Raw genomic sequence first — 17977 nt, forward strand, 5'->3', positions numbered from 1 at the left:
GGCCTTGATTGTTCCATACCAGTGTGTTGTAAACCACATGGACATTATTTTGCAGAGACTTTTATTATTACATTGGTTGTTTATTATATATCATTGTGTTTTTTATTCCCTATAAAGTGGCCTGTTTGCCTTTTTCCCGTTTTTCTGCGCTTCCTATTTTTTTCTTTCTTTTCTTTAGTCTATCAAGGACTTGGGTCCCTTGCATTGGAAGCTGCAAACATATTCGGGTTTTTGGCATTATATACCGTTTTGTACAATTTATTTGTATCGCATTTAGAGCCAGACCCTTGACGTTCCTGAATGGTTCATGTCACATCACTTTTAATTGTTTTATTTAATGTGCTTACATATATTAAGGTTTTATCTATTAACCATTTTATTAATAGTCAGCTGAGTAGTTCACGATCCAATTAACAGGTGCACGCATCTTTTTCTTTTTCTTTATTTCACATTAATACCTTGAATATTGGGGTTTTCCTCATTTTAATTGTGAGCGGCTCAATTGTAAGCGCAAAGAGCAGGGGGGATAATGAACAACCCTGCCTGGTACCATTACTAATTTTGATTTGGTTTAGTTCCCCCCATGCATTTTTAGAGCGGCTATAGGGGCTTCATACAGAGCCTGGACCCCTTTAAAATGGACAGAAAAAAACAAACCCCAGCATAGATCTATCTAGAAAATCCCAATTCATTCTGTCAAACGCTTTTTCAGCGTCTAAAGTCAACAACATCGCCTTGGGTTTAAAGGACTGAACATAATCAATTATATTGATAATCTTGCGTGTTTTGTCTGAGGTCTGACGCTTGCTTATAAAACCTACTTGATCACTGTGTATTAGGCGGGCAAAATTGGGTTTAAACTGTTCGCTACAATTTTACTATATATCTTAAAATCTGTATTAAGTAGCGAAATTTGTCAGAAGCTTGCGCAATTCATTTGATCCTTTCCTTCCTTAGGTATTACTACTAAATTTGCTTTTGACATTTGCGAAGGAATCTGGGACCCCGATAGAAAACTATTAAACATATCTAAAAAATATGGAGCTAATATTCCCCAATATTTTTTATATTAAAGATTTGAGAAGCTGTCTGGGCCTGGGGCTTTTGAGGGTTTCAGACCTTTAATAACCTCTTTTAATTCTGTAAAACTGACTTTATCGTTGAGTTGTTCCAATTCTTCCGCAGGGAGTTTTGGAAGTTTGCATGTCTGTAAATAGCTATCTATTTGTTAACTGGAGGATTGATTTAAATTGGGATCTGATAAATCCAGATTATACAAATTATTGTAAAATTTAGAGAATTCCTTGGCAATTTGGAAATGATTATGTGTAATTTCCCCGTTACCTCGTCTTATGGCTGAGACTTGCGATTTAGCTTTAACACCTCTTAGCTTGTTGGCGAGAAGCTTAATTACTGTAGCCCACATTCTCCCCCTCCCCCCCCCTTTCTGGGAGATGTTGCTGCTACATGGAGTGTGGTGGTGCATACCTTCTGGCTTACCGTTGATCTGAGTCTCCCGCATGATGGTAGGGGATATCAGAACAGGCTTCTGGGGTATAGACTGATAATGTACTCACAGTGACGGCATCACCAGTCCCATGGGTCTGAATAGAATCAGGGGACTCCCTAATGAACACACACACATAACCTCCTTTCTTCCACACTGAGGTATATGTCAAAGGGTATTCTTTATTGCATCCACTGCAGCTCATCACACACCGACACAGTACAGCAGCAGATCACAGCTTCTGGGTGGTACACACCCCCTGGTATTCTAGGGTGTGGGTCCATGATGTTACTCAGGCCTGTCCTGAGCTGAGCATGCTTGCCCTTGCAATGGGGAGGAACTTACAGCTCTGGAGCAGGTCCTGCTAGCTGGAAAACAGGGCTCCAAAGACACAGTATGTTTTGTTGCATTCTACTAAGAGCTTTCTAGAAGGGGCCAGCTCATGACATCAGACCTATCACGATAGGATCTCTCTCTTGCCATGAGTCACCACCCTCCTCTAGTTACTTCCAGGAGAAGCACAAGGGGGGGTCAATAGCCCACAGATTAACTCTGTCATGCCTGCAGCTATCAGGATTTACAGACAGAGCAGGGAAGTACAGGCACAGATGACATACCTGCTATAATACCTTTATCGTAATAAGTCTGACGGGTCCATTTTAATGCTTTCTCTGTGTCCTCCAATATTAATTTATGTAATTCCTCTCTTGTCTGGCAAAGAAGGTTGTAAATCTTCGTACCAGGGTGGGATTTATGTTTCTGTTCTGGTTCCATTATTTTAGCTGTACGTTTACTTTGTTTAAAATGTTTAGCTTTTTTCCTGAATGAAATGATTGAGATAAATTCCCCTCTAATGGAGGCTTTGTGAGCCACCCAGAGGATGGACAGACTATCGACTGAGCCTTTATTTAGTCTGAAATAGTCCACCAGAATATTCCCAATCTGTTCTTCAATCCCCGTCATTTTTTGCGAAATTCCCAAGGGAAAGGCAGAGCTCAACAAAGGTTTTCTTTAAAGTTTGCTATAAAAAAAAAATTTGAAAAATTGAAACTTGCAAAACATTTGATGTGTTTCCAAGCTTTTCTAGGAGAGAAGCAAAACCAACAAAAATTGCCATACTGTTTTCTTTGGGGATATTGCAAAAGTTGGGTGGATGCTGAGCACAGCAATTGAAATAGGGCTGGAAGCTGGTGCTAATAAAAAATATTTATTAAATGTGCATAATAGCAAAATAACTTGTGCCAAGATACACCTGAAAGTCAGATGATGAAAAACCAGGTGGTGGGCTACGGAGGCCTATAAGGCACGAGCCACTCAGGTGTGTTCTGGCACGAGTTTACCTGGACACGGGTGTTGCTATTTAAGGAGGTTTTTTTTAGAACACGGTCACTCTTTGATAAAGCGCCTACCAGGCAAGAAACGCGTCAGAGGACCTTGCTGCCTATTTTTGCTATTATGCACTTTTAATAAATATTTTTTATTAGCACCAGCCTCCAGCCCTATTTCTATTGCTGTGCTCAGCATCTACCCGACTATTGCTATTTTCCCTCCTGGACTGAAGCACGCTACTGCTGGAACCTAGACAGACCATACAAATCGTGAGTTTTTATTACTTCGACTCCAACGGGACTTTCCTCCGACAGCCAGTGTGTTTCAATATATGCCGACGCTCCAGCCACCCGGACCGACGGGATGAGATCTGGGCATCTTATACAGGGTTAATTACGGGGCTTTTGCTTAGGTTGCCCAGTTTCAATTTCCCTTATGTCGGCTTGTTCCTGTGTAGTTTAATTGATGAGCTGGATATTACTGTACATATACACACTTAATTGTGCATCTTGGATGGATTTATAGTCATTATTATCCTTATATTGCTTATGGTTCTGGACTCCCTACCTATACTGTTGTTCCATTTTGGTATTAGAAGCACAATTCAGAGGATTCGTTTCCTATTCTTTGCTATTTTCTAAGGGGATGTTCGCACTTTAGACTTGGTGAACTTGGAGAAGTTCTAAACTCTTTTGCTAGTTGCCAATGTCCCAGGCTCGTGAACCTGAGCAAAGGGTTTTCACCCACCTCTTCTTGCAGCAAGAATCTGGAAACATATTTGTGTATTGAGTAGATCCAATGATTTTGAAAATATTCAGAGGAACAGTTAGAAATGTTAAACAGCGAATTCGAAAATAAGAAAATTCTGGTGGCTATGGAAAAAGTGTATGAGAAAATCCTGCAGGTTCATCACACACATGCTTCAAACTAAAGTAATTTATTTGTGTCTTTGCAAAAAATCAGCCAACACCTTTGCATGCTGTTGAAATAGTAAATAAATATGCAGAAAATTCAAATGTATTTTATATTGTTTATTGATAAAAGTATAAGATTGATTTGAACAGTGCTATGTTTCAATAAACATTTCTGTTAATTTTACAACTGAGCACAAGTACATTGGTCCTAAAGATATTTTAACATGAACAATGTCTACGGAGAAAGGATAATTCATGGCAAAATGATAAATGGTTTTTACATGATTATTTTCTTTATTTCATGACCTCTGATGTAGTGAACAAAACATATAGGCAGTGATAATATACATTTGGCCTTGATTTGTAGAGGTTGTTAACAAGAAAGGAAACAGAGTAGCTGTCTCAAGAGCCGATGCATTTTGTAGCCTTTATTTTGAGATTGTAGAATGCCAGCTTTTCACTGCAAAAACCTCCAAAATAACCAACCTGAGATCATTTACCATAATGATTAGTAATAAAAGTTATTGACCTGGGGTGGTGTCTGTTTTGCTGCTGACAATACAGTTCTCAATATACCATTATTTTTATTTTGCAAATCAATTTGTTTCCAATCATCATTTTTGTTGTGTTATATTAGTTAATCAAACAATCAAAATATTGCCTAAGTATAGTTTCTTTAAAGAAGCAATGCCACCAACTTGCTAAAATAAGTGGTTGAGTAGGTAGCCCCATTAGAGATGCCATGAGTAGTAGCTCTTAGTATGAGGAGCAAATCTTCATCCTGGCATGTGCTGACGTCCAGTCAGTGCTTCGATTACAGGGACTATCTTATTGGTTGTTTAGGTTGCCATGAATATCATTGGATGTCATTGTATTCAGTTGGGCTACCTACATGCCACTTACTTTAAAGTAGCCAAGTACATGGCATTACTGCTTTTACAGGCAGTCCTCGGTTATCTGACACAATGCGTTACTCAAAATGGCGTTGGATAGCGAAACGTCTTAAAGCGAAACATGTTTTCCCATAGGAACACTGTTTAAATGAAAGGTTCCATTCCTGAAGGCATTTTTAACACTAAAATACACCAAATATTTTATGCAGGCAATAAGATATGCAGCACACACATATTATATAGTGTAAATACTTTATTATATATATAATATAACATAAAATATAATAATATAATATATTATATAGTATAATATATATATATATATTATGTAATATATATATTATATTATATAATATATATATTATATACACATATACAACTTTGCAAAGTGTTGTAAGAGCGTTGGATAATTCGTTTTGGCGTTGTAAAAATGAACATAGGTATGCATTGCATAGCGTTGGATAAGCCATTCGTTGTAAAGCGAAGCGTTGTAAAACGAGGACTGCCTGTATGTTTCTTCACCTTTGGTTTAAAGATCACTTCATAATGGTTCCTATTCAATATGCCGTGGTGCCGTCTTCCCCATGCTGGAGGAGTTCAGATTTATTCAAATGATTGGGGCTGAAATCTCTAGCAGAGGGAAGCTGCTTCATAGCATATTTAAAAAAGCCAATATTATTTTGCTGAATTTCCCATTCAGACAAAGTGTCTAATTAGAAAACAGGTTAGATCGAATTGGGCCTCTTGTTTCACAATTACACAATTAATTGTCTGCTACAGTAGAGCTAAAGCACAAAGTGGTCTGCATGAAATATAGGAATATTTTCCTATTATGGCTAAAATGACTATGGTTTTCTACCTACATTGTTGATATTCAAGTTTTAGATATTTACTTTGCTGCAATGAAATCCTGGAATATCCACTTCATACATTTTTCTCTTCCTCTCTTCCCCATAATTTCTGTGTGTAACAGCTGTGGTTCACATGTTATGATACAAAGGGGACAGAGTGGATACGCTGTATGAAGAGTGGAAGCATAGAATTCTACAGTAAGAGTACTGGAACTATTTTTTGTTTGAACTCTTTATTTCTAGTCTTAGAACGTAAATGTATCTTAAACCATTTAAACATTAGAGACTATTTATCAAAGTTCCCTGCCTCAAAACTGGGGAAATTCCTAGCTTTCATTGAGATCCCTTTCTTTAGATATATGTAGTACTGGTTTTTAGCACCTATTTTGGAGCCGACTAAAGGGTACAAAGCATTTCCAGCCTAAACTCTCAGCTTAGCAGTGAAGATTGGCCAGTGTCTATACTTTGTCATTCTTGTTTAAAAAGATTGTACTCTCGCATTCAAGCACCTGACATTTTTAATGGCACTTAGATCCCCAAAACCCATCTCTCATTCCTGCCCTATTATTTTATCTTTCTGGTACAAGTAAAAAAAAAATTAAAAAGCACATTCTGTATTCAATATGTCCGTTTAGATAATGCATTTTTACTATTAAAAAATAAAGTAATCAATGATTTAATGGCCTATGTAAGAAACACGGGAGGGATCAAACAAATAAAACACACAGTTCATACATCTTAACTTCAGATGTTGTTATATGAATTACTAATTGCACATATAAGGAGGGATTCCAGTTCAGCAACAACCACAGCTCTTGATTTTTTTTTATTTGTACAGTAAAGTCGTAAATTAGGTGATTATATATATATATATATATATATATATATATATATATATATATATATATATATATATATATATATATTCTAAACAAATGCATATTTTTAGATGTCGATGTTTTTACTTTGGCTATTAAGCTACATACCCATAATTAACACCCTTATAGGATCACCTAAATTCATTTTAATTGACCTTATTCTGCAAGCTACGATGGTGCCGATCTGGCACTATTGCACAGAAAGTTCCATTGATAGCGCTATTGCAACTTACTGAATAAGACCCAATGACTCCCATTATTACAAAATAATTTAGGCAATAAAGAACAAAATGGCACAATTGCTGGCAGGGCCCGAATCCTTTGTCTATGTCAGCAATAGAGGAAGATACATACAGTACAACGTAGGCCAATTGTGGCATATCCTGATTGAAATGATAATAGAACACCTTGATTTATTTGACAAATTAATGACACTTTTTTTCAGACAGCTATATCACAATCTGATCGAAGATAGGGAGGGACTTGGAAATGTATGTTCTAAGAAACCTAGGGAGGAGTATTTCTCTTTCTATGATGTTAAATGTCACTCAGGTGACAACGAGAAGTCCCACTTACTAATAACGGATTAATGCACCTAAAATGTCTACTGTCTCAAAGGCAAAAATGTAATTTTAAGGGTGGAAATGTTGTTAGAAACCAGATGTAGATGACTAAGTTATTATACATTCTATTGTGGAAAGACAAAATATTTTTTGTTCAATGTTGTTCTAATAAGAAAATAATTGTGTCTGGTTGTCACCAGAATCGCAGCCAATTACTGGACATATGTTATCAAGTATTTCATTTGTGCTTGTTAAGTCAGAAAAAAGGTTACGTATTAGTTGGAAAGGCACAAAGAAAATGATGCATGTTTGTTAGTGCAATGCTTCCTGGTCTCACAAAAATGAAGGTCAATAATACAACAGCAAATTTAATTATTCAATATCTCTCAACCAAACAGAGAAGCATTAATTACAGTACTCCTAGCATGTACAACACACATCTAAAATCAATCCCTTAGTTTAACACAAAGGGCCATCTAGCAGTGCTAAATCATAAGGCACCCTATGCGCCATTAGAATGAATAGGTCATACAATGTCTTACAGCTTAGCACTGTTTAGGATCTCTGGCCCTAAAGCTATAGTTTATATATCTATATCACTGTATATATAAAATATTAAACACCCAGGACGGGATTCATTAAGGCTAAAAATATACCCTACTTCAATTTCCTGCCCAACACTCCCCCCCCCCCCCCCATAAGGTGTTAAATGGTCCCTACATCAAAAGCACTCAGGGACCATTTAACACCTTAAGTCATAAATTGCATACTGCACAGGGGGGAGGTGTAGGCTTCACCCACAGATAACATTCCAGTTACCTTGTTTCTAAGAGTTTGTTGGCTTAATCAATTGTAACATCGCCCGGAGAGATCAGTGTATCTCAAAAGCTTGCACAAATAAAAGCATTTCGTTAGCCACAGAACGGTATCGACTATTTGTTTTTGATTATTAAGCTCGGCTAACACGGTACAGATATCTCTACACTAATATATATATATAGTAGAAATAGGAAGAATCATCATATTATAATATTCAACACTCCAAGTCCTTAGCAATCTTATATCTAAATCTATGTGGAGAAAAAAGTATTGTTTTGGATATTCATGTGACAATCTTTTTTCACCTATCATGATGGATCATATGATGATGCCACTTGTCTCATCGCATCCTGGAGAATGAATAATTAATTACAAGCTGAGGGCAAGGTAACCATACATAATATATTTCTTGTAATTGTATCATACCTCTATTTGCCCCTTACCTTGTCCGCACCGGCATTTCCTTCTCCGTCACGGTGTCATGGTAACATGGCATCGCACAGTCACCCAGCATCACATTACCATTGCAATGCAACACCATATGATGTCGTAGCGCCATGTTAACGGGATCCTGCAGTAGGAGTTGACCCTGAACAAGGTAAGAGACAGTTACAGACGCCCCGCGTTCTCCCCAGCAATCAGCTTCATTGATGTGGGGAAGGGTGCGGGGCCGCTGTAACTGCGAGGTTCGATGCTATGGCACCGCAATCAATCCAGCTGTGTGGGTGTCTGTATGTGTGTATATGTATATACACACACACACACACACGCCAAGGAAGAAAGGCAAAATAAAACAATGGGATTATTTTCTTTGAGAAGTCAGATGCTAGTCACACTGTGCCCTAGTTTTACAGGTTGAACACTTTGATGCATTGTGTGTCCACATCTACTAAATCAAAGTAATAGTACCATTCATGCTGAATATTTCTGGTGTCCTTTCACTGAAGAATAGCAAGGCCATGAAAATCTGCTCTCTTCTACGTCTCAGAAAAGCCCTCTCATCCTTTTTTTATTTCAAACAGACAAAGTGCTACTAAGAGACAAAGCCGGCAGAGCCAAATACAGGAGCTGCTTTTATCTCATTTCTGTTTATAGTAACAATCAAATAGCTGCAAGGTTTTTTGGTCAACCATGTAAACAAATTGTTGACGTTTGCAAACCAGGTTGACATTTGCTTATTTCTTTTGCAAACTTTTAACGAAAACGACAAAGAAAGACATTTATCAAAGCATTAAAAGTCAATCTGCAGGTCATTTGAACCTACATGCAGATACAACATTTTCTATGCTGCCATGTTCACAAAATGCTGTCAAAAGTGACACTGGCAACTTAATTAAGCATGTGTCCTTTTTCGCAAAAATACAAAATTTAAGGGATATTATTGAACAAAAATTGTGAACCACATTAAAAGACCTCAGCACGTCTCTATTCTATGACATCTATTGTTCCCAAGTGGGACTGCACCTATACCACAGATGTATACAGCAAATTCACTGTACTCAATTATTAACTTATTCCCCACTAGCACATTGCTGGTCCCATTAATTTGTGAACGATTTAACCTTCCCTCCCACAGCCTTGTTTCCGTTAGTGGAATTCCCTGTTATTAGAGTAATACAAGTTCTCTTAGAAGAGAGTCTGCACCTGAAATGCTATTGCTGCAAATATATTGAATTTGCACTTATTGAGTATGATTGAGGTAACTCTGCCTGTCATTGTGTTTGGGGTTGGATATGGAATGTGTTGTAGAAGGGCTCCCTTTGGCATCCACAGATTGGGAAGCTATTTTTTTTTAAATGATTCAGAGGCTCTCTTTGCCATATATTATACTATTACTACTACAATAATAGGGGAGGCAGATTTGACTCAGAAATCCCTTTAGACCCTTCCATCTAGTTAATCGGTGATTGCTATTAGCAGTGGCTCACATTGAGAACACTTTATAGCAACTAGGGGATTTGTACCCTGATTCCAGGTCACGTTTAGTTTCAGTACCCCAAAATACATATGTTATACTTGGTTGGTACATATTCCTTGAGTATCATCAGATATGTTGAGTTGTTTGATTCTTTGGTGATTTTGTAATAATATTTTATCATATATATTTAAAGGCTACGTTTTATATATGGGTCTCCAGTGCAGTTCTGGAGACTTGCCTCTTACCTTCCTTGGTAATCTAGTTTCTTGGAAGGTATCTTAAAGACTACAGGGGCTATATATCCTCCTGCTGTAAACTCGGCACCTGTTTTATTGAGCAAATTCCCACAAGACTGAGATCTCTTTCAAATTAATGCATCCTATTCTGGATAGAAGCACAAAGAGATTAATCTTAGATATAGTGCATCATAAAAATATTCAAGAAGCTCCTCATCAACAAACCTCCAACTCTTCAGGTAACAGACACTTGGAGATTGATGAATGGTGCACTAAACCTAGGAGCATTCTTTTGTTAATCTTCCTTGAACGAGGAGTGTGGGGCGCTCCGGCAGTGAAATGGTTAAGGTTGTGCTATGGAGAAGCACTTTCATTCTCACTGTCCTCTGCCTGCAGGTCACTGGTGCTAGTTTTAAATACAAGTTATTGTAGAACAAGATTCCCTGAAGAAAAAAGTAAAGCGGCAGATGGATGTGCAGTCTTTGACAGTAATGGTAGGATCTCAAATGCGTAGGATGAATTTCAGTTTATTATGAAAAAAAAAAAATAACAAAAACACAGCTGAGTAAATCATTTGCAGAAATACATTTGGGCAGTCCCTGTGCCTGACTATAGAGGTACTGGCTTTTAGCACGCTTAAACATGCAACGGTCAAACCGTGAAGATGCTAGAAGCACAAGACAAGTGAGTGGCCTGAAAAAGAAAAATGGGGGTCCCTGCTTCATCAATGCACTGTTAATTGTACACTTTCCCTAGAATTCGGCACTTGTCTTCTAGAAGACAGAACACTTATTTGTAAAATAACAATTTTCTCCTCTTTAATGATATGAGTGGGATGTTACCACTAAACCGCTTGGCAGCCACAGGAGCCAGGAAAGCGTGACATCTGTTGAATGCCTATGTGGTAGTAAGAAAGAGTAACCTCGGCAGTAAGGAAGGGTAAAGCACTGAAGGAGTTACAAATCGCAACGCTAAAAAGCTCTCGTAAAAAAACAAAAAAACAAATGGGGTTGTAAATGATTCACAAACAAACCCATAGGGGGCGACGCATCAGGTCAGATTTGACGCAAAGTTTATACAAATGGTGTTATTTTGACCTTGTACCTCTGTACATAAAAGTATCAAGGTCAGTGCTCCAAATATTGCGCCATATGCGCCAGCGTAAAACTTTTACTTGATGCACAGACTGTAATGAGATGCATCACACTCTGCGCCACCCTTGTATTTGGGTAAAAAAAATAATCTGCCAGGTCCGAGGTGGCGTACACTTCCCTGGCTACCAATTTGCATCAAACGGAAGAATCACTATCCTACATTTAACGCAAATGCCAGCTGAAAACCAAGCAACGCGTCAGAACAAACAGTTTCTTTACGTTGATACATCTTCCCCATAGTGATTTTTCTGACCCCCTTGCCATCGTTGGCATGATTTGTGTTGCAGTCCTACAGCAATGTTAATGGTTGGAGAAGAGTTGTCAGTTCTTAGCAGTGGGGGAAAAATATTTTTGGCAAAGAAAAACTCAACAGGGCTTATAAAAATTCTAAGTTACCAACATATTTATAGTTTGTGTATATACACATATTTATATCTTAATATTGATACATAGAGTGCATACATTTAGAGAAACAGAATGGCTTTAGAATAAAGGCCTTGAGCTTGCTGTTGCTTAGAGACATTCACAGTATGCAGAGTTTCCTCTTTTTAATAGTATTTTCATCAACACCTGAAGGTAAGTATACTGCTTCCCAGCACTTTATTGGAGGAGTTTTCTAGATGCCTGCACTGCTGTGATCAATGTGTTTTCCATAGGGGGTTGAAGTACATCCAGCTTTCTCCCTGCAAGAGAATAAAACACTTTGTGATGACCATGTCGTTTCCTTAGTATATAGTTTTCCAACAGCATCCAGATTGTTGCAGAGCGGAGTCCAGTAAAGTAGGTGTGCAGAAACACACACACAGCACTTTGAGCACCATTTTTCTATCCTTACCTTGTTGCAGAGCGGATATTGAACATGTCAAGGCCCCACGTTTATTTAATGGTTTTTAAAAAAACTGTAAGTGTTTGCTGGGCTCTGTAAGGTACGTCACAGAACTCAGTTCTACGCACAGTTCTACGCACAGTTTTCCTACACAGTTTCTCCCTAGAAACATTAAGCTCACAGCATGAGTGCGCACTGTTGATGGCTGATGCCTCTTCAACCAATTCATACAGGTACATAAAATATATTGTGCAAATTATATACCATAGAGAAAGATTTAATTTAAAGAAAAACCTGGCTCACCACTTCATAAACCCAGCTTTTACCACTAAGCTACTTCTTCAGTTCTATATCCCTGCCATTACTTTGCTTGGGGAAAAGTGCACCTTTTGCTCAAGACATGGGAACTTTCTCACTTTTCTAGAGCAAAACTCCTCTTCTCCAATTGTTTTTCCCCTTTCAATGTCTCTTTTTGTTTTTGCTTATGCTCAATGCAAAACCGACATAGACTTCATATTCTATTACTTGCCACTGTGTCATTCTGCTGAATAGCTTTGGGTCCAAATGTGCTAAAAAGCTATAAAACGTATGTATTGTTTTGATATTCATTTTTAGAATGCAGGACAGTTATTACATGGCTGAGTACTTTTCACCTTATTACATTCTCTATACACCTTCTAAACTGCTTTAAGGCATTTGATCAATGCTTCAGTTCAAACGAGGGAATGAAATATTGATCATGATGCATGCACGAATAAATCATAAATTAGTATTTTGCTTGATACTTCAGTGCCTCTTATCATACCATCTACGGAATATGAAAGGAATCTGTGTGTAAATAATGTTCTGTATAGGGAGTGTACCATTTACAAACTACCTAGAGCATCCATCGATTTCCAGTTTGCATAAACCATTGGTGTGTTAACCTGTTTGAACTCATCAAATAAAAGACATACATGAGCAATATAAACACATTTCTATTCATAAAACGTAAATAGCAATCCAATAACACTGAAAAAAAAAATCATTTCTGATTAAAACGAGCCATTGCATTTTAGCATTAAAGGCTGTGAACAGATCTGCAATAATAAGCAGCTCCTGTCTGGCACTGAATTTGGTATTTACACATATTGTGAACAGAAAAATACAAATTGAATCTTTAAAAGAAGCAGTACTATATTATACGTTTGCAAACTATTCCAAAGGGATGAAGGAAATCTATTTGAAAACAACACCAAACAATGGGACATTTCAGGACAAACAAGACAAGCAAACATGGTAAGGCTAGGTCCCCAGTGGCCACGGCAGCACGCGCACCGCACACACGGCGCAGCCTTCTATTGGGCAGGCCCCAGTCGGCGGGTGTGCGTGTGCGCACAAGCCGTGATGCATGCCCGTCTTGGCCAGAAGACAAGATGTTTGTCTTTTGCCGCGGTGGCTGAGCACTGGCCCTACCCCCTTTCCCCCCCCGCCCCCCGTCGCAATCTCCTGCAGCTCAACCACAGATCGCGGCTTTCACCTGTGCACATGCCGCCGGGTGCACGTGCCGCAGTGAAAACTGGGGCCGTAGCCTAAGGGCTCGTTCAGGGTGCCTGCTGAGGACTCGGAGGGAGGGCGTGAGGGAGGCAGTGCTGCAGTGAACACTGGGGCCGTAGCCTAAGAAGGTGAAACTATCTAAAAGAGAACTGAATAGACATGTTAGACAAGTTACAATTGTGGAGGAAACATTTGAATCGGCATGTTTGATCCCAAGAGTTGTCTTTGTTAAAGATAGGTATAGTATCTAATAATAATGGCAAAATATTTGAATGTTACCTACAGCTGTATCTGCAATAAGGAAAAATCAGTGGAAACCCATAGGGTATCTTATGCCTGCTGTAAGGAACTCAGAGTAAAAGTCAGAAATAAAGGAGTTAAAGGTGTGTTAGATATCCCTTCCCCCTCCTAACCCATTTTATGTATGATTGATAGGAACAGATGCTACACTGGTTATTGACAAGTAAAGAATATGGCTAGTTTCAACGACTGTTGAGAATATATCTGAAGCCAATAAGTGACTTGGATTTATTACAGACAGCTGTCGTGGGCTATCTAGATTGAATTTGCTCATAAGATGTCTGTAAGATAAGTTTGAGCTCTGTATATTAAAGATAAAGAGGTGTGACTTTATGTCATGTAGACCAAGCATGTGAAAGACCATATTCAGAATAATACTCTGAGTAGAATGCTGACTAGGGAATTTTCTATGCATAAAAAGACGTATAGTGGTTAGCGAAGATGAAAAAGGATAATACCAAGGAAGAAATAGGATAACATCAGAAGAATAGGATTCAATCCAGGGGAAGAGGACATAAATTCATCAGGATAGGACGTTACCCACAGAAAAGAACAGATGACAAAATCACCATCTTGTGAGAAGCACATGTAAGAACTTGAATATTGTATACTGTTATATTTAAAGTAATAACTCTGCACAATAAAAGTATTGCGTGCTAAACTGAATGCAGAATTTTTATATCTTGGAAGATATAATGGTAAATGACTTTCAACATTGGGGAGCCACCAGAATCAGTTTTGATTAATCTTGTATAAGAGGGGAGTTTGCAGAAAAAAAGATTGCCAAAGGATATCAAGATTTCAGAAAATGTTGAAAACGAACAGAGAACAATTCCTAGTTCACCACGTAGGCGAATGGAGACACCTGTGAGCTGTGAATGGTGTCATATTTCTCCAGAAGAGACAGAGTTTGTTGCATTCGGTTGGAAACAAAACGGGACAAGTTTTGGAACACCACAGGTTTTAAAGAGGTAAACTGCGAGTATGGAGAAAAAAAAAGTATCTCGATAAGACACATTTAAGAATTCATGAACAGTTAATGGAATTTGATAAAGACAATAATCCCAGACTTAAAATCTCTGAATTGTTAACAGATATGTCTCTTATGGCACTCCAAGGGTTAACGGTCCCTAGGATAGTCAAATTACACACACACAGCTCAAAATAACAGGAATGATTACAACACATGGAGAAGTGACAACCCTTCAGGGGGAGGTATTTTTAACCACTTTTGAGACAGATTAGAGAAACTGTGGCTAGTTACTCAGACAAGAATGATATGACACAAAAGCAGGATTCACTTTGTAACACAATTTACCAACACAGATTACTTAATTCAACATGATTAGAGAATCAGAAACCACATCCGCTTGAAGTATTCACACCAGCATGTTTGGACAGAGAAGGAAGACCTTTTGTACAAGGGATTTTAGGGGGGCATGATACAGCGTTTCTGATTGATACTGGGACACAGGTAAGTGTGAAAAGAAAAAGGTTTCCATTGCTATATGGGGCACCTCGGTATACTATTGTAGGATTTAATGGTAAGGGAAGTTCCATTGCTACATTGGTATCTGATGTGTTTCTAGAAATACCAGCATATTTACAGACTAAAATTGATATTTGGCAGAGAGAAGGTGTTGATAACATTATTGATACAGATGTCATGAAAAAAACAAGGATGGGTTGTGGATTTAGGAAAAAAAGTTATCTGGAAAAAATCTAAGGGTAGGAAGCCAGTATTGTTAAATCCGTCTGAATATGGTGGTGTAGGGAGTGTTTGCTCAGTTGAATTGAAAGTACCAGAGCATAAAACAGGATAGTTTTGTCTTAGTAAAGAAATTAAACGGTCGATTCTTTGTCTAAAAATCGAGCGTTAACAGGAGAATCTGTAGTATTTACTGATCAATTTTAATAGCAGCAGTTAGGCATACTGATATGCAATTTCTTTCCTTTGCAGAGGAAAAGGTGAAAGATTATTCTATTGATATTTCTCGGGTTGATTTAAAACCTTTTGTTCTCGAGAACGGGGTTTTATGTCATGGGGAGTTGCATACTGTTGTAACTGAATATTTAAAGATTTTCTTTACATGTTAAAATCATGAAATTTGGTTCACACGGGGCAACAGAGATTGCTAGAAGTGCACAACGGAAAATTATTTTGGGATAAGATGAAAGATACTGTACAGAAGGTAATACAATCTTGTCTCATTTGGGCACAAATGAATTCCAGGCCCGAAAGGACAAAAACCACCTATCCAACACATTGCACATGATGGTCCATCAGATGGTCTATGGTCCACATTGCATATTGATTACAGTGGTTACCTTTAGGTAAGAATGGGTTAAAATATAGTTACATAATTACATAGTAGAGGTGGTTGAAAAAAGACATACATCAAGTTCAACCTATGCTAAATTTAGCCAAAATTAAGACGACAGATGCTTTTTCCTATATCCGTATTTACAGTATATATGCTTTGATAGTGGTAGATGTGTTTTCAAAATGGGTAGAAAGAAATCCGGTTAGGGAAGACAATGCAATGACAACGGTATAGGGTTTATGGGAACATGTTTTTCCAGACGGGGTTTCTCACGTATTCTTGAATCAGATAGGGGTACCCATTTCACAGGTCAGGTTATGAAAGTAACATGTGGAATTTTGGAAATTGAACAACGATTTCATGTTCCTTATCATCCATAATCAGCTGGTATTGTGAAGCGTATGAATTGGACTTTAAAATCCAGAAATGCAAAAACGTTGCTAGAAAAAGGTAGCACATGTACAATCATTACCTGCTGTTCTCATGAGTATCAGAGGAACAAGTTCATTGATACTCAGTACACCCTTTTTGAATGCCTGACCGGTAGGAAAATGACACTAACATTTCCACTTCAAACATTTCTGTCTACCCCGAAGAAAGATGCTATTGCTAAAAACCAATGGTGGCAATCCTTACAAAGTAATGTTGAAACAATTTTACCGCATGCAAAATGCAAAAGATGTCTCCTCCTCATTTTTCAAAGTGTTTTAAGGGAGGGAAGATAAACATTTTTAAGACAATAGGTCCATGGCAAGCAAATTGAGAAGACCTTATATCATTGAAATGATGGCCCAAATAATGTCAAAGGTACAAAGATTACCTGATTCTGTACATAATAAATGCAGAGAGCAACGTTTTAGGGTTCACATGGACCAATGTAAATTATATGTACCAATATGATACTGCTTTATTTTACAGGTTATATGTAATTGTATGATGGATGACGGATGCTATCAAATGATCGGAATAAAGAAAAACAAGACAAATCAACAAAAGCTACGCAATAGAAAAGACCACTGACAGATGGTACATCCTCATTTACATCCTGTCAATCCTGACAGTGAGCACTATTATTGCCATCACTTATGGGACTGAACATTTTTTTTTCATTTTTAGTAGGAAAGAACAATACGATTATTATTATTATTATTATTATTATTGGGGAAAAATTACAAGATGATATTACATTTCTAGGAATAGAACAAAGTTTGTCAAAATAATTCGTATTTGTTCTAAATCAGGGGTCTCCAACCTCAGTCCTCAAGGGCCGCCAACAGGCCGGCTTTTATGGATATCTATAAAATAGGGATATCCATAAAAGCCGGCTTGTTGGCGGCCCTTGAGGACTGAGTTTGGAGACCCCTGCTCTAAATCATACAGATTTATGAGTAAATAAGTTGTTGGGATGTAAAAATTATGTATGTATAAGTACTTCTTTAATACCCATAGTAGGAAAAGTGTTTTACAAAAACAATGAAAAGAATCAAACTGTTTTTCAACATGAACAGGGTCAATTGAAAGAAATAGAACATATATGGTCAGTAAAGGAGGAGGGCAGTCCGCTGACATCATCACGCATGCACCAGTACTCTGTGTACCGCTGATGCAGACAGTCTGACTGAGAGCCATGATAAACAGCGGCAAGCAGGCAGTTACATACCCTGCGCTTGTACCAGATCACCAGTCGGGCTGTGCTACAGCATATTAGCTTCAGACCTGGCGCTCCCTCTGAACACCCCTGTGTTAGGGGTGGAGTGGCTATTAATACTTTATACCCCTTCTTGACTCTATAGTGGGATTACTCCTCAGTCCTACAACTGGTTGTACCAGACAATTAGTGGCTATACCGGTCTAGAGCTGCAGATTGTAACTATCAGGTTTAGGGCACTCCTACCCTCCCTATCCTGTCCGACCTTTACCTTAGAACAA

At 38.0% G+C, this 17977-nt stretch overlaps 1 protein-coding gene across 3 annotated transcripts in view; it reads right to left on the bottom strand.

Annotated features, from left to right (window-relative positions):
* Positions 1-3852: 3852 nt before the first annotated feature.
* OSBPL10 (oxysterol binding protein like 10) overlaps positions 3853-17977 on the bottom strand; it is a 303273-nt gene continuing 289148 nt past the window's right edge. For all 3 annotated transcript variants that reach the window (XM_075587024.1, XM_075587022.1, XM_075587025.1), the window contains one exon: positions 3853-11745. In XM_075587024.1, the coding sequence (XP_075443139.1) occupies positions 11701-11745 (45 nt within the window). In that variant the 3' untranslated portion in view covers positions 3853-11700. The remainder of the gene's footprint in view (positions 11746-17977) is intronic.

This window comes from Ascaphus truei, chromosome 2, assembly GCF_040206685.1.
Source record: "Ascaphus truei isolate aAscTru1 chromosome 2, aAscTru1.hap1, whole genome shotgun sequence".
Taxonomy (NCBI): Eukaryota; Metazoa; Chordata; class Amphibia; order Anura; family Ascaphidae; genus Ascaphus; species Ascaphus truei.